Here is a 22,809-nt window from a genome sequence, read left to right as displayed (position 1 = left end):
CTAAGACTGTACAAATAGCAGATCCTTGATTGTGAATGGTTTGATGCTTCAGTATCTGTAATTCACACATACATTTTAGGTACTTGCTGGTTCATATATTAATACACAAACAGTTTTAAAACCAACTCATAAAAAAATTCAGTGTAGTTGATAAAAATTAAAGAGTTAGTATAATATACTGAACTTACACTAAGCCCTCAGACTGCAAGTTAAACTTAAAAGTTTCCAAAGTTATGAGGTATCACCGCTGACAGACACCCATCTAGTAGACAGTTCTTAGCCTTTACTCATTTGTCTATTCTAAAGATGGCTTTGTACAACTGAAGTATATTGGTAAATGCTCATAAAATACATGTGGCAACATAGAACAAAACACAAAAAATGCAGTCAACAGAGTAGAAGTCTACTTATGAAAAAAATAGTCCCTGCCTAGCAGAGACTTAATAATTCATAGTTGGTTGCAGTGATATTTGTCCAGATGAATCCATTCATAATTCCTATCAGAGGATTACATGTTTTAAGATCCAATTCCCCATTTTTTCCTTTTGTGGAATCAGTCCACCAAATAAAATATTCAATAACAAATTTTTCCCCAGCTACTTTGCACCTTATGATCTGCATCTTTTATTCCATGTATTACTTCCGTTTAATTATTTTATCTTTTTTTACATACAAGATCATAAAGAGCAGAAATTCTGAGAAGCAATATTAATAACAATGTTCTGAAAACTGAGGTGGGGGGTAGTTCATTCTGGGACAGAGTTGATCACCACTCATCATTCCTCTCCATCAGAAGTTTGTCAGAACAGGCTATTGAACTAGATATGTTTGGAGAGCAGCATTACTTATAAGAATGAGGCCTCACCTCAACTATAAGAAAAATCATGGAAAAACAAGTAAGAATAAAGTTTACAGCATCCCTTTATAAAGTAACTATTCAGTAAAACAGCAGATATGATTTCTGAAAAACCACGCACAGTTCATTCAGCCTGAGGCTTTCCAGAATTTATTACACTCTTCAATCCCTGAGATGGATTCACTGACTAATCTAAAAAAAAAAAAAAAAATTAAAAAACAATCATAAAATTTCACCACACGGCAACATAATTCTTAACTGCTCCTAACTGTTCCAACAGAAAACCACTGCAATTTACCTAAAGCTGCTAAAACAGAAGTTATATCATAGCATGGCACTTAGATCTCCAGCATATTCCACCAATTTTTGCTTTGGGGATGGAAAGCCATTGAAGAAGTTGTGTGAACTCATCTCAAACCATTGCATCCGATGTTAGATTAAAGATAATAGAAAAATGACTTAATCATTTTTCAGCATTTCTCACTTACAATCACAAATTAAAAAAAAACCACACATATGGGAAACAAATAAACAAAATTGACAGCTTGACAGCTTTTTTTGATTCTTTACTTAGAGCAGCCCCTCCCATCTTGGCAGAGCAATTTCAAGTAGTCTTCCATAACATCTCAGCTCCTCCCAATAGAAAATATCCACATTCTACTTACACCTTGCCATGATACATTGCTGTACAAACTATCTAAGTAGTCCTTCTTGAAGGACTTGTAACACAGGCAATGCAGGCAGAAAATAAAAATATTACTTTCCTTTCAAACCTTGGTTTGAATACAAGCAAGCCACACTTCTCAGAAGGCAAATAAAAAGTAAATTGCATACTTCATCTTGGTGATGTTCTCTCCCATAATTCAGTTTTGGGAAAATCAAGGATAAAAAAGCTGACTGTTTTCCAATTTACATTTTCCATTTTACAAATTTCCAATCTACAAAGATTAAAGCATATTCCTCCCTCTCCCCTCCTTTTTTTTTTTTTTTTTTTTTTTTCCTCCAAACTTTTCTAAGCATAAGATCTTGCTTAGAAATCGCAGGGAAATTTCTGTTCGAAGTAATCAAGGAGTGAAAATTATAAGCAATGGAAAACTTAAGGTCTTAAATACTTGTACTGTTGTGCAGCTAATAAAAAAATGCACAGATGCCAAAACTAAATGAATTGATATTTAATAACTTTTTTTTTTTCAAAATCACAGCTTTTTTTCCAAAAATACTGATTTGTGGCATACAACAGCAATTACATCTTACACTTACTCATTTAACTTTTCCAGACAACAAGCTTAAATTAAGCAAAACCATAAGCATAAATCTTCTGAATACAACTACAAACATGTTAAAAATAACAGCAGCAATAATTATTTTCTTCCCCTTCTCAGAGTAGTTCAGTAGAGAAAAATAATTTTCAGTGCTCACCTCAAATATATACTTATGAATTCACTTTTACAAATTGGAGGAATTGAATGCTACTTTTAAGACAGTAAAATAGTAAAATTTGTCAGAAACAATTATTCTGAAGAATTAGACAGATGAAAAATAATTGCACTCTGCTGCGATGAACAGTAAGTAACAATTGTCCTAATGAACACAGTCATAGAATACCAGCATAAAGAATGATATAAGCAACATTTACCAGGTGAAAGAAACAGTATCATTGGAGAACAAAATCATGTGCCAAAGTTTATAAATCATTAATCTGCCTTTGCTTTTTTTTATGCAGCTAAATTTAACTTCTTTCATTGGACAGCTTCCTCAAAGTACTGGCAGTAGAAAGAGGTAAAGCATGTTTAATTCAAGAATAATCTATTAAAATTTATTTTTGAACCACTGGACACAACTTATTTTTATTTTTCGCAAATTTTCCTTCGAAATATAAACCCCATATCATTGGAGAATGAAATTTTTGAATCCTTGCTCTTCAAATAATACACTAAAAACAGTGGAGCATTTTTATATGCAACATATTACAAAAATTTCTGCACAACCAGTAGCATTCGAATCATCTGCAACCAACACTCTTTAGCTCAAACCTGTATTATCACAAATACCAAATTTTCAACTGTTCTTTATATATATTTTCTATCTCGATCATCGTTACTTATAACTCATTATATTACTTATAACTCATTCATCATCAAGGCAATTCAAGACCAGGAATAAGTGGAAATAGTTCTACACACATGAAAATATCCATGTCTCACAAACAATGAAAACAGTTTATAACAACACCACCATTTACATTTTTCTGTTTTATTAAGTAAGTAGCCTAGATCTGATGAAAATGCTAAAAATAGGTATCTGGATTTTGTTATTCCTCATTACAATGCTCAGTTAAAATTAGTTCAAACAAAAAACTAACAAACAACCCTTATGCTCCTGTTCTCAATTTTCTAAAAGTGTCTACCTTTACGAACAAAGTACACTATTATCATCTTCATAGGATTAGAGCAAACAGTCCCCGGAGATTTTCAAGGTGAGGCTGGATAAGGCCCTGGGCAACCTGATGTAGCTTTGATGTCCCTGTACATTGCAGGGGAGTGGGACAGATGGCCCTCAGAGGTCCCTTCCTACTCTAAGGATTCTAACTCTATGATTATATAAATGCCAAGTTACTGTAAAAGCAAAAGCTATTCATTAACACAGACACTTTTTGCATTGCCTCAACAAGATTTTATTTTATTTTAGGGAAGATGCAGATACACAGATAGGTCAAAGCCACACTTACATTAAAAGCTATCACTGACCTAATTCCTACTTATAGGTAAATGTATCAAGAGAAAACACAAAAGAATAACAGTATCTCTGTTATTATCTCCAGTATCAGTACACAGGATGCTCATTCTTTTACATAACACTTTTCAGTACAAGTAGAGATGGCTTTACAGGAGAGGAAAACAATAATCTACATGATGATCAAAGACACACAGAAAACCCAAAGTCGAAAGGGACTCAAAGGGATAGAGGCCAACCCTTGGCTCCACACAGTACCACCCTAATTCAAACACTTTCTCAGAGCACTGTCCAAACACTGAGCTCTGGCCACTCAGGGCCATGTCCACACTCTCTGGTGAAGAACCTTTCCCTAATACCCCCCCTGACACATCTCAATGCCATCCCCTCAGGCCCTGTCACTGCCACAGAGAGCAGAGCTCAGCACTGCCCTTCCACTCCATGTGAGGAGCCGCAGCCGCCATGAGGGAGCCTCAGCTCCCATGCTCTGAGCGGAACAAACACAAGGGGCCTCTGCAGCTCCTCACACAAATTCCCCTCTAGGTGGTTCACCATCTTTGCAGTGCTCCTTTGAACGCTTTTTAAGTTTTATGCCCTTCTTACATTGTGACACTGTATGAATCCTTCTTTGCTTTTTGGCTCAAAGCATGCTTTCTGAGGTATTTCTTGTGATAAGACTCTAGGAGATGAGAGATGGGTGTTGCCGTGTGGCAATCAGCACAACTGTGTGGACAGTTTTACATCTTTGGAGCTGTTTGCCTTCAGAAGATAGTGCTCAGGACTGTTTACTGGTAGAAGACCTAGACTGTGACCAAATAACTCCTGTTTGCTGTGGGAGACTGGGCGATGATGCCACTGTATCCTTGAAGGCAAGATACAAGTTGGCACCTCCCTGCTGCTCCCTCTTATCTGCTGGCAAGGCCAGGAAGATAGGAACAAAGGAGTTTCTGCTGAGATCCCAGAGCCAGAAGCTGCCACTCCAAGGAGAGCTGACACCTCAAAGGGAGCTGACTGGACCACTTTGAAACCGTTGAAAAGGGGCCATCATCGCCATGGTCACCATTGTTGCTACCCTTGTAGTCACGAACAGAACAACAATGCCCCACAACCCACCACTACCAAATATCAATGACTGAACTATGAACCTTGCTGGATCCATGCTGGTGACTCTCTCTCTCTTAAGAGAGATAAAGACTCCTTGCTTCTTCTTTTCTATCTTTTCTATCGCCCTTCTTCCCTTCCCCCATTACCTTAATTCATAATAGTGTCCGTCCTCCTCCTCCCCATTTCCCCAATTAAGATTTATAATAAACTGGTCAGACCAACATTTGAACCGTTGTTTCTTAATCTCACGCCGGGTACATAGATAGTAAAAGGACCTCCTCTCCCTCCTATAAATTGGAGCGAGACAGACACCCAACCTGCACCCAGTGCTGGAGGTGAGGCCCTACAGCACAGAGCAGAGTTGACAACCCCTCCCTCTCCCGGTGGCAATGCTGGGCTCGGTGCACCCTAGGGTACAGCTGGCCTTTTGGGCTGCCACTGCACACTGCTGGCTCATATTCAACTTGCTGTTATCCAGAGCCACCAGATCCCTTTCTGTGGCACTGCTCAGTCACAAATCCTGAAAACATTCAGAGTTGGCTGTGAGTTCATCATTAACACCATCACAGCCCCTCATATTCAAGGCTCCAGTGGTCCCCGAGCCCATCATCAGTTTTGAAGACAGAGCTGAAGAATGCATTAAATGTCTCTGCTTTGTCAATATGAGATAAACATCCTCTTCCAAGTAACAGACCGATGTCACCTTTGGTCTTCCTTTCACTCTTCATAAAATTTTAAATGCCCTTTTTATTGTCCCCCACAATTGTCCCCTCAGTTTTAACAGAGCTTTAACCACACAAATTTTCTCCCTACAATGGTGAACATCATATCTGTAATCCTCCGTATCTCTCTACTTCACTCACTTCCAGTGTCCATACACTTTATTTTCCTAAGATCAAGAATAGCAAGATCTCTGTTCTTCCAAGTCAACTTTCTGTCCCACCAGCTTGACTTCTTACATTTTGGAATTTACAGAATCATAGAATGGCTTGGTTGGAAGGGAATTACTTCAAGGATCACGAAGTTCCAACACTGCCATGGGCACAGTTGCCAACTGCTTGATCATGCTAAAGCAGTTTGCCCAGGCCCCATCTAACCAGGCCTTAAACACCTCCAAGGATGGGGCATCCACAGCCTCCCTGGGCAATTTGTCCAGCACCTCACCACTCTCTCAATAAAAGTCTTCCCTCTGACATCTAATGTAAATCTCCCTTCCTTTAGTTTAAAAACACTTCCCCTTGTCCTATCACTATCTACGCATTTAAAAAGTTGTTTCCCTCATGTTTATAAACTCCATTTAAATACCGGAAGCTGCAATGAGGTCTCCCTGCAGCCTTCTCTTTTCCAAGCTGAACAAGCCCAGCTCCTTTAGTCTGTCTTCATAGGAGTGGTGCTCCAGCCCATCATCTTCATGGCACTGTCCTCTGGACCCTCTTCAAAAGCTCCACATCCTTCCTGTGTTGGGACCCCCTGTGTTGGAAAGAGTACTCCTTCTGGGCTGTCACAAGGGCAGAGTAGAGAGAGACAATCATCTCTCTTCTCTATAGGCCATCGCTCTTCTGATGGAACCATTATATCACCGGCATTCTGGGCGGCAAGCCCTCTCTGCTGGCTGATGTTAGGTTTTTCATCAACCAGAACCCCTAATTTCTTCTCAGCAGGACTACTCTCCAGAAGTTCTTTTCCCAGCTGGTATACATTATCTGGGACTACCTCAACACATGTGCAAAACTGTGCACATTGCTATACTGAACCTCAGTAGGTTCACAAGGAATTGCTCGCTCCTGTACACTTGAGAGGTAGTACCTAACAAGTGACCAGCACTGATGGACCTCAGTGCCTTCCAGCAGCTTCCCAGGTGACCGTGATAACTAACAGGTCCACTGAAAAGCTTGAATGAAGACTGTTCTCTCTATATCCAGAGTAAAAGAATTCATGGCAGTTTTTCTCCTATCACCAAAGAATTTACATTCAACTACTTGTGATCTCTATGGTCAGTAATCACTTCACTGATCAGATCCTCTCTGTTCACAAGTTAGAAATAGGAGAGCACCTTTCCTAGTCTTCTCTGTTAGCATCTGTACCGGGAAACTATCATCAAGCTGTAGTAGGAATCTTCTGGACCCATTTTCATGAGCTGTATGGTATTCCCAGTTAAAAGTTTAGCAAGCTGAAATCATCCAGAAGGACTTAGTTTCTTACAGAATAATTCATTGCTACAGCCATCCTGCACGGGTGGCCTATAGCAGACTCCCACAATGACATTCAATGTATTTGCTTGTTCCTTACCCAGATCCTCTCAACCATGTCACTGCTAATGCAAGGAACCATACAGCCCCACCCCTCCCTTACACACAGCCATCCTCCAGCCCCCTCATGTGCCCAGCCTGTCCCTGTTGAGGAGACCAGACTTATCCACTGTGACTCATCAATCACAGATTTCAACTCCCACCACATTTCACTTATGTCACTGATATTTTAATTCTGGGACTGAGACAAAACTCCATGTATGTTACCCAGTTAAATAGCACCACACAGTAACGTGACTAAACTGCTAACTGCATGAAAACCAAAGTAAACCACTGCCACGTTATCTGAAATATTCCTGCAACAAAAAGACATGAAATTATCTTCCAAGTTAGAGGTTTGAATTTCCAGATTAATTCACACACCCCAAAGATGAGTAATGTGGTGGAGAGACAGGACATCACAGCCCTACCAGATATAATCACAAAACTTTGCTACCTTGCACCAAAAAAGTAACTTCACTTAAAGAATGATCACGTTGTCTTCATTTGTGTAATACCACAACTATGAAAGTATCACCATTCAAGTTTAAAATTCACTGCTCAGATATATTTTCTACTAGCAAAAGAAAGCAGCCACTTATCTGTACAAGCACTGGAGTCCCATGAGTTTTATATCATTTCAGTGAGCACATGTATCACAACTGAAGAAACCAAAAGGTCAGCTACGGTAACCCTTCTGTAATAGATTATGTGCAATGCCTTTCTCAAGAGAGATAAAACTCCTACGGTAAAAAAACAGTAGAAGGAAAATCTACACATCTACATATTGTGAAAAAAAGTTTTATCTTAACTCAGTGGTATCATAGATAAGGCTCACACCTGCACAAAAAATTAAGACAGTCAAACCTATACTCCATTAATAAAACTTCTTTAAAAACCCAGAAAACTGTACCTCATGTTACATTTCTGACAATAAATAATTCTCTGTTTTGATTTTAACTCAAAGGCATACTGCTTCTACTCCATTTAAACATACTGCAACATTAGTTAATGGAAATTTGTTACAAATACTTCAAAATCTGGAGTACGTATCACAAATGAGCAATATGCACTGTAGAATGCTTTTCAGGCTCAAAAGTACTTAAGCCATGGAAAAAAAGAAAAAAGAAAAAGAAAAACAAGACTAGCATGATAACAGCTTTTAAAGGAAGAAGTAATTTTCTAAGATAGTCTGAGATGCAATGAGCAGTCCTAAAGCCAGAAGAAAATGGTACCAAGCATAGCTGTTTTAAAGCACAAAAAAAGAAGCTTCTAAAGTAGCCCACCATTAAGATTTTCTTTAGAAATGTCTAACACAGAAATTCTCAAACACTATTTCATTCTAAAAATTCACATTTCAAATAATGAGAACTCTGTAATTTACTTACTTACAGTATGCATTAAAATCAACCAATTTCAATGATACAAACCTCTTCTACATATTACGCAGTATATGTTTTCTGTTTATTCTTAAGTAGTCCTTGCTATTTTCTAGAGGCTGCACAATATTAACAGCTATCTGAAGTAATGTAAGGAACATTGCCCTATCTCCCTCAAAAAATAAGCCAAAACAAACAATTCAGGTGACTGCAATACATCCCAAAACTATTTACTACTTAAGTATACATATAAATATGAAAAAAGTTAAAGAATTAAAAAGTTCAAAGATGATTGTAAAGGAAATCATTAAATTCTTTTCACAGTAGTCCCTTTTGAAGATGAAAAAAAAAATAAAAAAATCTCCAAACAGTAACAGGTTTGGAAACTCAAAAAATACCTGCAAAGATGCATCAAGAGTCGCAGGCAAAGCAGATACTCCATACAAAATAAACACAATTTCTGCAAGCGTTATATTGTTGTAGCAGTCTGCACACAGGCTAACTCCTCCCTGGTGCAAAATTACAGACTATCAGAAGTCCTGGAAACAAATCCTTCTTTGGGAATGTGACATTTGCATTAACAAGGACAACAGCTGATTAACAGCTACACCTGTAACAGTACCACCGTAAAAATGTTAGAGACTCACAGATGCTTTTCCACCTTCCACAGAATTCAGCTCTCAAGAGCTGTACAAATATCAAGTGACACAATCTAGGTAGCCTTTTACTTTCAGCCATAATCAGCAAGGTAAGTGCATTTCAGAGCACTTATAAGTACATTTTTGTTTCATTCTCAATCATTCTGAAACCAATCAGAAACAAACTTACTCTTAGTTCTTATATAAATTAGGCCTGCAAGTATCAGTACATTTATGATATTTAAGCTCAAGTTATATAATATTATCAGTACCAAACTTTTTTACTTTACCCTTTGAAATATCATTGTGTGCCTTTTTAGTTTAAATATTCTCTATACCTAAGCAGAAAAATATTTTAAAGGCAAATAAACATTTGCCATTCATATTTTGTCTTTTGTTGTTGTTGTTACAATTTTGTAACACAGGGTTCTTTTGTTTTTACTTTTACATTTTCACAGTTTACAAACTTACTTCATTCTTCTATATTTATCGTATCAGTTAGAGATGGAAGGCCAGCACAATCTTTTCTCAGCAAATAATTTCCACTGTCAGTCTAGAATTACAGAATTTCCTAAGTTGGAAGGGACCCACAAGAATCATAAAGTCCAACTCCTAAGCATGCACTCCTAAGTTAACATGCCTGACAGTTATATATTATTTCCTGAACTACTAAAATAATGTTTTAAAATAACTTAATAGTTTTACAAAATGACTTCTGAATAATACCAGGAGAAGGTATAAACTTCACTGGGAAAAAAAAAAAAAAAAAGGATATGGGGACACAGTTGCGCAAGGAGACCGAACAACAGTTACAGGTGCAAGACCACACCACGCAGAATAGTCATTATGCCTGTCCAAATGGACAAAAACTGTGAAGACCAAAAGAATAAAAAGTTAAAATGCAAAACACAAGAAAGGGGGGGAGGGGGGGGGGGGGGGGGTGGTACTAAGCTAAGGAACCTCAAAAAACTGGGGCAAAGCAGTTCAAAATTAGATACAGTTAAGTAGGACAGTATCCATGGTTAAAAGTCCACAAAATAATAGTTTCTTAACCATTAGCATTCTGGATTAAAAGAATGACAACTGAAAGACAATTGAAAATTTTATAGCAACTAAGGCTGGAATTTCTAGATGACTGTGTAGAAGTGGAACATAAAAAACAGTGGTAGTTACAGATAATAATTCTACAGCAAAAGTGTGAACATAAAAACTTACGTATCTGGTGCTGTGATGTTGTAGTTCAAAAGTTAAGCAATTTAATCCTGTCTTGAAAAAGACAGTATTTAGGACAATTTCTGCAGTTCATCCTTCATGCCCTTTAGATATATGCCAACAATGTTAATATTCTGATGAACACAACCAACTGGAAGAGCAGTTGATGATATCCATCGGAGACCATGAATATTGCTCTGTCTGCAGATACAGGCTACTGTGTCAAGGAAATATGGAAATTGCTAGAGCTTCCCCCACTATACCTAACAACATGTAAGGTTTGGGCTTTCTTACTTCATATTTTATGTACAGCTACACGTAGGTTCTCTGGTGAAATCAAGTGTCAGAAATTCAACATGTTCATTTTTCTAGCTTCATAAGGAAGGATAAAAAGCTCAGATGAAATTTGTCGGAATAGATGATGTAAACAAAAATTCTTGTCTGCTGTTTTTTTGTTTGTTTGTTTTTTAACATAATATTGTCTTTGTCCTCAACAAATAAAAGACTTGTATCATCTTTGATGGATGCAAATTACCAGTATTTTAAAATAATGAAACTGACAGCTTTAAGGATCTGCTTCACAACATCACACTTGCTATCTCTTTCAGCAAGAAGCATCACAACTCGCTGGAAGAAATATTATCAATTTTGATTTATTACTTATCCTCAGGTATATGACTGAATATTTTTTACCAAGAACAACATGGATCAAGATGAAAAGTTAGCAAGTGAAGAACTACAAGTCATTCATCTGAAGTTTGTCAGTATTCTCTTCTGCCACAAGATATAGCCAGACTGAAAAACAAAAAAAAAAAAAAAAAATATTCAAAAAAAAAAAAAAAAAAAAAAACACAGAAAAAACCTACAGAAACAAATTTGGAAATTTCTGGCACAACTCAATTTAGATAACACATTCTATTAAAGCTCATATTTTTAATGAAAAGATTTCTTACTGCAGTATCACAAAATTTCTATGACCAAAGAAGTCACAGGTAATAACATCTGGTTACTTGACTAAAATGGCAACTAAATACAATCAAGCAATCCAAGAGGCTCCGTAACCAGCTACCAATCCCTGGCCATAATTTTTTTTTAATCATGTTAAAAGCTTAAATAATTTATTCAGCAATAACAACAAAGACACCCAAGCAAATAAAAAAAGTGCCTACTCCAGTTTAATTAAAATCTATTATGTCTATAAAAATGTATATACATCTACCCTACAAAATGAAAATATTTTGCTTAGTTCAGTAACAATTTTAGTAATCAGACTAGATTGTAAAATCTATTAATTACTAGAATCCATGAAAAGAAACATAATTTCACCATATACATCTTTTTCACTATAGCTATTACATATTACTGCAGAGGTTTTACTGCTACAATAAACGCCTCTTTTGAAGTCAAGTGCTCTTGCAACTTAATATTAATTTCATTTTACTTGCATTCATTCTTCTTACATAATAAGCAGGTCAAGTTAAACAAAATACTACAACAGTAAATTGTATAAGTATCTTCTGAGCTGAATACTGATTTTTTTTCTATGTTAAGCACTTAATAAAGCTGAAAAAAAAAACAAACAAATGAAAGGGAAAAAAACCAACTAGGAAAAAAAAAATCAAACAAAACAAAAACAAACCAAAATTACACTGCATGCCCAATAAATACAGAAATATCCTACAAATACTACTCATTTCTGTATCTCCATTGCTTTTGGTATGTGTTTAATTTACAATACACAACGTCTCTCAATATTTATGCAGGAAGCAGAAAAACTGACTGATATTTAAAATATAGCGACTGCCATTTGCTTTTGCCTTTTTCACATTATTTCTGTCCTTTATATTTGTACCCAAATCTTTAAATTTTTGTCACTATGTTGACCTAAGGCAAAAAAAAAACAACGTTTCTCCTAGATAAATGCAGTACCTATCACAAGCAGTAACATAAAGCCTTGTTAGTGGTATGACATCTAATTTCATATAAAAGTTCACAGTTTTTTGTTTTGTTTTGTTTATGTTTCTCAACTACTGTTTTTAACTCACCACACACAACCTAACCAAGTACTTTTGTTTTTCAAACAAATGTAAACACAAAAATAATAATAAAATCCATATAGAAGTGCATAAAAGTAATGTAGTTAATTAGATGCAGTATCATTTGTTTTCAAAGATTACTGACTTTTAAGATAGTCAGTAGTCGTCCGGAAGTTTCCTGTTTTGTATTCCTAACTACGCCACCCCCGAAGATGCTGACCTTGAAAGAGGCACTGGTTCAAACCAGCATTATTACTGCAGAAAGTGCTCTTGCCTAGGAAAAGGTGAAAAAGGAACAGCTGGCTTTCTTTAGGGTATCACTTAGAATCTCCAGAAGCAGTTAGTTTCAGTTAATTCAATACACACTCAGTATATCTGGCATAGATGTACGCATGTCCATCCTACGCTCTTCCATTTTAAAATATTATAAAATATCCCACAACATCCCAAAATTCTACCCAATGCTTTTCTTCCTCTTCATGAATATTCAATGAACTACACATTAGAAATCTTTTGAAGTACTTCAGTAACAATACACATAAATGCACTGCAGAAGTCAAATACTATATACTTGAATAAGCTTTACTATAAACCAGTTGCCAACATTCTGAAGACACTTAAGAACTACTTAAACTGTGATCCTGACAGCCGAAGCAAAAAGAAAATAGGTTATGCAGTACCAGCACAGCATTCAGAAATTATCTGCTTTGTGTTGGTAATGCACGGTATCGAGGGTTTGAAGTCCTATACAGAGTCAATATCGCCACCTAGGGGTGAATACGAAGTATCGTATTTATTGCCAAATAACTTTTCGGTGTAAGATAGACAAAAACAAACACCTTCCGTTTTATTTTTAATGATTTTTTTAGAAGGAAGTCTTTTACACATCTTAAGCATAATAGGTTCACTCAAACATAATGGTTATAGTTAACACAAAATTATATTTTAATTACTAATAAAGTACTGATCTTTAAAAACAGCATTAAGAAATCATCTTTAAAATATTTATTATAACAATTATTATAAATTAACTATAGTAAGTTTTCATATATATGGAGCATGAAAACACCAATTTGGCCAATAAGGCAAAATTCTGTCACATGGAAAAGCAAGCTGCTTTCTACTCAGCATAGACAGTGTTCCTGGACAGAGCCAGAAAATAAACAAGCAACTGAAAGTGTGGCTAATACACTACAACTGCTTTAATGAAAGTATCTGGGAAGTCTCAAACAAGTCATTTATCTTTAAGCCATTTACTTTAAAAGACCCTGTTATTGGGCTGGGAGAAATGTCATCAGAATGCCAACTGTAGTAGCTTCAAGTATCATTTCCTATCTACCCCTAACCAAATTCAAAAATAAAAGACAGTGAGGGAAGAATGTACAGTAGTAGGAAAGCTGTCAACCTCTCATAACATCTAAATCCTCATCTGCATTTCCTTTATCCTTCAAAAGCTAGTTCACCTAGTAACAATCAAAAAACAGACACTGCGTGAAGTAGGAAGGTACAAATCTATAACTTCCACCTGCTAGGCATAGGCAACCACTGTTAGTATAATTTTAGCCATTAAGTCACTATGTTAAGAAAAAAAAAAAAAATCACTGTGAAGAATCAACATAGTTACGAAGAGAAAGATTTTTCCCATCTCTAAAATATGGCTATCAAATTGAAGTCTTTTCAGAATGACAAAATTGAGAGTTTAAACACAGCTTGTATGAAATTGTTCTGGAGACACATCTTCTACTTAGGCTCTATAGTCACTAACTTTGCATCTCCCACAAAGAAATCACAAAACCTTTCAGAGTTCATCCATCATGTTATTTCTCAGGCTGAATATTGTATGTAAATATGGAGCAGTTCTCTGATTCTTCAACAGGAGCCAAGCACTTTTTCCTCGATAGTGAAAGGTAAAAAGAGTTTAGCAGAAAGAAACAAAAAGCTAACAATAAAATTTACCAATTCATCTTGCACCATCTTCATTCACATCAATCATTCATACGAGGCAAATGTGAAACTTATACTTGCAGAATTTAATCCCAGTGAAGAATATAAAACATTAAATCCAACAAAACTCAAGAGGTTAGGAGGGCTCTTAGCACTGCCTATTCCTCCCTTTACACTGATCTTCTGTGAGGTAGGTTGATTATATCAGACTGTTTTGAGAACAGGCAAGGAAAAATAACTGTATGGAAACTGCTGAATCACGGCCTGAATCTATGATTGATCACCTGAGACAAGCAATGAGTCAGCCCTGAGAACACAGGTGAAGGCAATTCACCTGTGGTACCGGAAGGGGCAGAGCCTGGCTCCACCTCTCCTAGATCCCATTTAAGAGCTACCACAAGGGAAGGGTTTCTTTTGGATACTGCTTCTCCTGGAGTCTTCTCAGCAAGCCTAGGACAAGGGTAAGTTTTCTATCCATTCTTCTTTAGTGTGATAGCCTGTTTATAAACGTCTTATTTATAACATTTGCATATTCATTGACTGCACAATAACTTAACTGACACACTTCAGAAGGCTCGTGAATTTTTGTTAGGTTCCTCATTCAGCCAGAAGGCGTCAGAAAGGTTTTGCATACAATTACTCTTCCTATAAGAGGATAGAGGGGAAAAAAAAAAGTTTTGAAGAAATACAAGGCATAAACAACAGCCTTATATTATAAGCTTACTTAACTTCCTCTTCACAATTCTTTCAAACTGTTTATTATTTATAGCTTTCACTTATTATCATTATGTAGTCAGTATCTCAAAGGAAAAAAAGGATCAATTTTTTCCTGTGAAATTCTAGTATATTAAACAATCAGAACATAAATTCTTTCTGTGTTTCTGCTCAGCATTTTGGTAGTGGAGTTACTTAGCAACAGCTAAGGCAACAGAATGGTGTTCACCAATCCACCTTTCACTGCAAACTAACACTTACAAAGGCATTATTTAGCTGCTGTGTGCCTCTTGATAGATCTATTTTTGAAGTATAAAATCCATTAGCCTGAGACAAGCCTACATGAAAACGCAGCCATCATGTACCATCTACAATGTGCTCCAGTTTAAAATTAGTAAAAATTGCCCATAAGATACACATGACTTTAAGCACCTCTGAAAAAAAGGGAGGAAGAAAGTATAAAACATAATACACAGACACAATATACAGAAGTAACAGAAGAATTAATTTAAAAAGATTTAAAAAGAAGAAAAAACATCCAACAATCTATGTACTTCATGCAAACAAACCAAGGCTGTATGTCAAGGACACCTTCTTGCCATAGAATATTAGGATTTCAAAAAAAAATATTGTTTAGTTCAGGAATGAATACACCCACTCCTTCCAAAACCATCCTCTTCACATAAGAGTAGGAAACAAGATGTATCACAACAACTATTAACAGTGGTTTTATTTTAAAAGACAGTCAAAAACAACAAAAAAAAAAAACACACAGAAATTAACAAAGCAAGTAGTGGATTAGCATTTACAACCAAACATTATTCTCTTTAAAGCTAACTATATGATATTAAGGAATTCTTTCTTTTTTTAATTATGGAAAGTAGGAAAGTAATAAATCATCAATTTACAGAAACAAATACAATTTGTCTTTCTTCATCTTATGAGATTGAGGTTCTTGAACAGAAAGATTTGAAAATACCCTGCCCCAATGAAGTGAAAAGATTGGCAGTTTTAGTGGTTTTGTCACCTGGTGGAATCATCTATGAATACTTTATTATAGAGATTCAATCTCCTGGAATTCATAATGCAGTCTATTTCATGTTTACAACTGGTAAAGAGACGAATTTGGACTTTACAAAGCTAAATTGAACTCTGCCAAAACATAGTGGGCAGCAGTTTAAATAAAATTTAAAATTAATACTTTCATTAAAAAAACTGTGCAAAACCTGAGTTCTGATAACTACTTGACAAGCCTTTAGAAGTGCTGAAATAATAACAGTAATACTTGATTCATTTGAGAATAGATGATAGATTTACAAGGACCCACTTTGACAGTACTGAATGAGTTCCTTTTTTAACTGGAGTGAGGAAAGCAACTAGGAACACTACTGTTTTTTTTTCCCTTTGAGCTGTTTTTGAGATCTGTTTTGGCTATTATCTGCTATCTCTCAAATACCTACAATTTGGTGAAAACAAAAGAAGTGCTACTTTTTTTTAAAAGAGAAACTCTTCTCAAATTTCATAACATCTTAAGCATTGTGTTTGACGATTTGAGACAACACATCAAATGACTCAGAGTACAAAGTACACTGTTTGCTTACAAGCAAAATTGCAAAAAGAAGAAAATTTATTCGTTCCACTTCACCAGTTTTCAAACTTAGGGTTACAACACTGAAAGTTAAGAGTTCAGATGTAAGCAAACTTTTCTACTTGCATTCTAAAAAAAAAAAAAAAATTAAATATATAAGTGAACAAAGCCAATGCTTTAGTATACCACTTAATGGAAACTGGCCTTGAGCTTTAGAAACTGTCTCTTCAGAGCTCACTCACTGTGATTAGGACACAAGACACTTAACAATACTCCTCAACACTACTAACAATTCTACCAGCACAGGCACACTACTCTACTGCATCCTGATGAAAAAGTGACATATTTCAAGAAAAGATAATGTATGTTTTATTTGTAGTCAACAACACAACCTACTGAAATCTTTAAGTCTGTATAAATTTGCACTGCACTGCAGAAAAACACATTCATATAAACAAAAGAAACACCTGATATGTACTAAATTTTCTCCCATGGAAATATCTACCCAATGCTTTTACTGGAATGTCCTGTCAAAAAGCTAGTTATTGTGCATCTGAAACAGCATTAGTTTAACATGTACTCAGAGTCACCTTCTGAGCTATGTCTGTAGAATCTACATTTTCTTATCTAAAAGAAGATTGTAGATGTTCTTTGGCAGTGAAATGCTTAAACAGACCAAGGTATTAAACTAACAAAAAGCAAGGGAAAGCTCTGACAATGACAATGCCATGAGGAAAAAAAACTTGACATATACTTACTAATTTGTTTTCTTGCATGTATATTCTTTGCAACTTCAGGCAGCCTTTAGCTATAATAATCATTCCTTCATCAGAGATCTTGTAACACTGACCAAAATGAATGTCTTTCAATTCTTTGCATTTTGAACCCAGCTGTAATTAATGAAATCAGAGCAAGTATTTAAAAATAAAGGAAAAACAATGTTTGACTGAACTAGAAAGTGACGGTAGTTAAGATTTCTTTTAATTCCTGCATCCCCTTAAAATCATCTCTATTTGCAGTCTGTACTATTACTATACGAAAACAAGAAAGAGTATAAATACACACATGACACAATGAGACTGCAATCAACAAAAAGATGAGTAGCACTTAAGACCTAAATTGTAGGACATATTAAAGCAACTAAAAATGCCCACTCACTAGACAATTGAAGGATATTTAATTAAAGATAACTACTTCACAACTTACACTAAATAGTCTTTTTAACAGAAGAGACAAAACTCATGAAAACTTCCTGTATGCCTAATGAAGACCTCAACTGCCTGTTTTTGCAATGTAAAGATACGGTAAAATCCCACCAGCCTGAGGTAAGCTGTAGCACAACAAATTGGATAGTATGGTTCTTAAATATATGACCTTATACAGATCTTTAAAGTAAAAGAGGTCATCTGATTTTAATTATATCCTCACAAACATTCTTCCATATTCATTTTTGTAGTTGACAAAGTCAAAAGACTAAGATTAAAAAAAAAAAAGTAGAACGGATATTACCTGCTTTAAACCTTCATCAGTGAGTCTGTCTTGATTGCCTACATGTACTTTCTGAAGAAGAGGACACTGAGAGGCAACTGCCATGATAGAGATGTCAGAAAGCTGTTTACATCTGTAAGCAGTATACCTTAGCAGTCCAGGACATTTACATGCCAATATGCAAACTCCTGTATCGGATACATTGCGGCAGTCAGAAATATTGATTTCAGTAATATTCTGGCTTCTTGATGCTATCTTTTCCAACAATTCATCAGTGACCTGCAAACAAAAATCAAACATTTAAATTTAACTCCTTTTGTAAGTATCTCCTATTTCATTAAAATAAAATCTACTGCATTTACATAAGCTATTACAATGATAAAAGGATTTGTTTCTTGAAAATAAAGAACATATTGCTGTGACCAGTTTTACTGTTAATTTTAAAGAATTCTGCTCCAATGTTTGGAGAAAATAAGATTAGCAGCTCATTTCACATTCCAGAGAAAGTGAATTTCTTCCTTTAAAAGCAAAGGATTTGCTTGCTCTTCTCTAGCTAAGATAGTATTTACAGGTGAGTATATGGTTTATATGTCTCTGAAACACAACAAGTTTTCACTTCGGCTTTGGTAATCATCCAAACCAACAAATAAAAAGTGATGCAAGTAACAGTGAGCATCTCAACAACATAAAACAGTAACCCAAGGTACCAATGAACAAAAGAGAAGAAAAGCAAAGGATGCAACAGTAAGAAAAGTAATTCAAGAACAGAAGTTTCCTCCTATTATTTGCTCAGTTTTAAAGTGAATATTTGTATATTTAAATGTTAACAGAGGAAAGACCATTAAATCAAAGAAGCATGCATTATATTCCCAGAGCTCTGACTAACAAAAGCATCTGCTTTGTACCTGCACACATTGTTAAATAACATGCCAACCATATTAAAAGATGAGAGTACTACAAACAAGGCAAGAAAAGTAGCACTGACTTCATTCTGAAGCACATAAGTCAATACAAGACCAAAAAAAAATCACAGAAAGATTAAATGCATTAAATCACCTTGCTTTAAAAAAAAAAGTTGAATTTAAAAAAAATCTAACAAAAACATACAAGAATGCTTATTCATTTAGTGCAAATGAGAGGACAGGGCAACAGAAAAGAACACAATTCTGTTCTGTTTTTCTCTCTTTTGTGGCTAAGAAACAAACTCTTTGCTGCACTCAAACTGTTTGCTGTTACTAGTAAGTCCAATATTGTAGAAGTCTAAGTCCAAAATTATAGAAGATAAATTTCAAAAGCAAAAACAGAAAAAGAAATACCTTGTTCTTTTGCCTCATCTCACAAAAATAGCCACCAAACCCTTCCCATATAATGACAGGGATAACAATTTCTGTTTACATTGGTTTAGGAATACAATGAAGAATTGACAGTACAGGTTTCCCAGGGCAATGCCATACATGATAAAGTTCAGTGAGATCCTAACACATATAACAGGTATAAATACTTAGCAAATAGAAATAAAATTAGACAATGAAGAGGGAAGTGATTTGATACACAGTATCTCTGGTCTGCATGAGATTGGGAGTCAATTGACAAAAAAACAGACAATCTAATTTTCTGTAGTGGTTTAGAAATACATTAGTTAACTAATAACTCTAGAAACAAGATCACATAGGAAACATATGGTTTCCTATAAACAGATGATCTGAAAGTAATATCCCACATATAATCTTTGTGTTCAGAATAGATGAACATCTTGACATGGGATCCTCCCATGGTCCTTCCTCTGTTTCTGCTAGCTACACAGAATTCTCAAGATACTGTTCTACAGATGTGTAGATAAAGTGTAACGTGTAATAAAGTAACAAGAAGCCTAGAAAGGGTGTACAAATAAAAAAAAGGCATCCTTAAACAGCTTTTCCAAAGAAAAGTCTAGGCTCTGTAAGAACCCCAGAATTATCATCTCTGAAGACCTCAAAAAACCAAGATCTGTTGTTTTATTGGTAGGAAGAGAGTCATAGAGAAATGAAGGAAAACTTGCATAGGCAAACATACCAGTTGAAAAATCACTGTTCAAACTGAAGCATCATTACATTTTTCAACTGAAAGATATGGTAGTTCTTAGGGATGAAAGTACCATTGCTTCATGTAGAACAGAGATAGGTAACCACAACCATTTCAAACAACACTCATCTCATGCTGTTTAGTAACTGATATTTACCAAAGGAAGTTAAGAAGACAGGTTAAGGAAGTTAATCTACGCGTTCAAACTTTTTCAGCCTCTAGTATGAAAATCACTGAAAATGCAGATATCAACCCGTAATGGATTTCTTTTTTTTTTTACCTTTGATCAGAAGTACAAGTTCTAAAAGCAAAACTTTTTTTCCACAATGATGCCTCCATACCTGTTGGCGACTACTCAGATCCAGCTGTTTCCAAAACTGAAAATCTAAACACAGGTCACGCCAATATTTACAAACTAATGATGCTGAAAGGCAGCGCTCATTCAGGGATAAATTGGAAAATATCTGTAAAGAAAGGGAAAACATTATTTGTCAAAAGTAATCATATTTGAGACATCATTATTTTATTATTAACATATCTCATAAAAGAAAGGAAGGTAATAGCATGCAGTGCACGACACTTCTGCAAGTTGCCCCCAACTTGATTAGTCACAAAAATCTTCACACACAACAGCTGACAATATTAATAAGTCATATTAGTAAAACCAACAACAAAATACGTCATAAGTACTCATTTCTTAGACCAAATTACAAATGTGCTTTTCAAATGGCATACTTAAAAAGAATTACAAATACAAATGTTAGATTGATTATAGTCTGTACACATTATTTACTAGCTGCAGGAAATGTTTTTTTAATCTATATTCTGATTCAGGTAGGAAGACCCTTTCTTTTCAGTTCAGTGAAGAAAAAAACTCATGGCACTGAAACAGCAGTCGTGAGAGAAAGAGATACAAGTAAACCATAATTTTACAGCAGGCTCAAAGGGTGGCCTTCTATTTATTATATTCAGGCCTTCCTCGGAATTACTACTGTTTAAAAAAAAAAAAAAAAAAAGTCTATCAAGTCTTAAATGTGGATTAGAGTTCATTTGTGGTTACAGAGTGTATTCACAAGTGACCCTACAATGAAAACAGGCAATCATAACACCAGGATACATACAAAGGAATGCAGTGTGCAAAACATAAAACAGTACTCCTCAACTGATGAGGACATCAGTTACTAAGCTGAAGCCTTAGAAGAAGTCTTCAAGAAAATCTGAAAATTTTAAAGTGCCTGTAGGAAAGCACTGAGTTCTAGAGAACATGGAAACATTCAAAGAAAAATTTCAGACAAAAAAAGGAATATCAAAAGGGGCAACAAGCAAGAGAATGGTTCCATCATCTCTGTGGTAGACTGGACAATTTGTCTCAAAAATTGTTAAGATTTCTAAAGTAAGAAAAAAAAGTATTGAAATATAGCTTATTTCCATGATTGGACACTAAAACAGATTAGACAATCAGCTGTCAGCAATAACAGCAAATAATTGCCTCTCTGTTCAAGAAGACGGCTTAGTGAATCTAAGACAGTTGATCTTTCCTTCACAGTGTCTGGTATAAATGCTACATTTTGCCTTCAAGAGAAAAGCAACGTTGGTAACACACCAGTGAGGTTTTTTTTTCAGTTGCAGTTGACCAGTGCTGGACAGAACCAGGACAGCTGACCTAAACTAGACAAAGGAATACTCCATACCACATGACAGCATACAAAAGAAACTTGAAAACTGAAGGGAGCTGGCCAGGGGGCAGGCACTGCTTGGGGACAAGCTGTGCATCAGTCAGCAGCTATCACTTGCTTTGTGTGTATATACATACATACATATATATGTATTTGTAATAATTATAATTTGGGCCCCTCACTACAAGAACGACATCAAGGCTCTGGAGCATGTCCAGAAAAGGGCAACATAACTGATGAAGGGACAGGAGTATGTGTACTGGGAGGAGTGGCTGAGGGAGCTGGGTATGTTTACTCTGGAGAAGGCCCAAGGGGGGGACGTTGTAGCTCTCTACAATTTGAATGGAGGATGTAGGAAGATGGGGATCAGATTCCAGTTGTATCAGGAGAGGTTCAAGTTGGATATCAGGAAGAATTTCTTCTCCAGAAGAGTGGTTAGGTGCTGCAACAGGCTGCCCAGGAAGGTGCTTGAGTCACCGTCCCTAGAGGCATTCAAGAAATGCTTACATTCTGTACTAAAAAACATGGTTTAGTGGGGAAATACTGAAGGTAGATGGATGGTTGGACAACATGGTCTTTGAGGTCTCTTTCAATCTTGGTGATTCTATGATTCTGCAATTTGATAACTATAATCCTTTATTCCTCTTTCTTTTTTCGTCTCAGTAAATAGTTTTCATCTCAACTCACAAGCGTTTTTTGTGTGGTTTTTTTTTTTTTTTTAATTTAATTTTTTTATTATTTTATTTTCTCCATTCTTCCACTGCAGGGGAAAACAGAAAACAACGGGGTGCGGAGCTGCTACTGGGTTAAATCACAACACGTAGCTTGACAGTTTTCAATATGTACATGGATGAAAGGCCTCCTGGGGATGGGGAGATGGTTGACTGCTCCTGGAAAACCTAACAACAATAACAAAGAAAAGTCAAATAACTACCTTCTGTAAATGGCTGCAATATTCCATCTCCCCTCTTGCTTCAACTTCTGAAAAAGTCACTGTTCATTATCTGCTGCAGACATCCTGAATGAGTCTGTGTGAACTCTGTTTTCCTGAAAGCCTATGCTTCTCTAAGAAGGTATGTTTTCCATTAAGGC

General features: G+C 35.8%; 1 protein-coding gene across 1 annotated transcript in view; it reads right to left on the bottom strand.

Moving 5' to 3' along the window:
* FBXL17 (F-box and leucine rich repeat protein 17) overlaps positions 1–22,809 on the bottom strand; it is a 284,374-nt gene that overhangs the window by 249,576 nt on the left and 11,989 nt on the right. The window contains exons 2-4 of the mRNA XM_042864916.1: positions 20,383–20,505; positions 18,002–18,259; positions 17,251–17,382 (exon numbers count right to left, since the gene is read on the bottom strand). Of these exons, the coding sequence (XP_042720850.1) occupies positions 17,251–17,382; positions 18,002–18,259; positions 20,383–20,505 (513 nt within the window). The remainder of the gene's footprint in view (positions 1–17,250; positions 17,383–18,001; positions 18,260–20,382; positions 20,506–22,809) is intronic.

The sequence above is a fragment of the Lagopus leucura genome, unplaced genomic scaffold (genome assembly GCF_019238085.1).
Source record: "Lagopus leucura isolate 7727_CA_CO unplaced genomic scaffold, USGS_WTPT01 Super-Scaffold_774, whole genome shotgun sequence".
Taxonomy (NCBI): domain Eukaryota; kingdom Metazoa; phylum Chordata; class Aves; order Galliformes; family Phasianidae; genus Lagopus; species Lagopus leucura.
The sequence above is the reverse complement of the archived record's forward strand: the minus strand, read 5'-3'. Positions and strand labels throughout refer to the sequence as shown.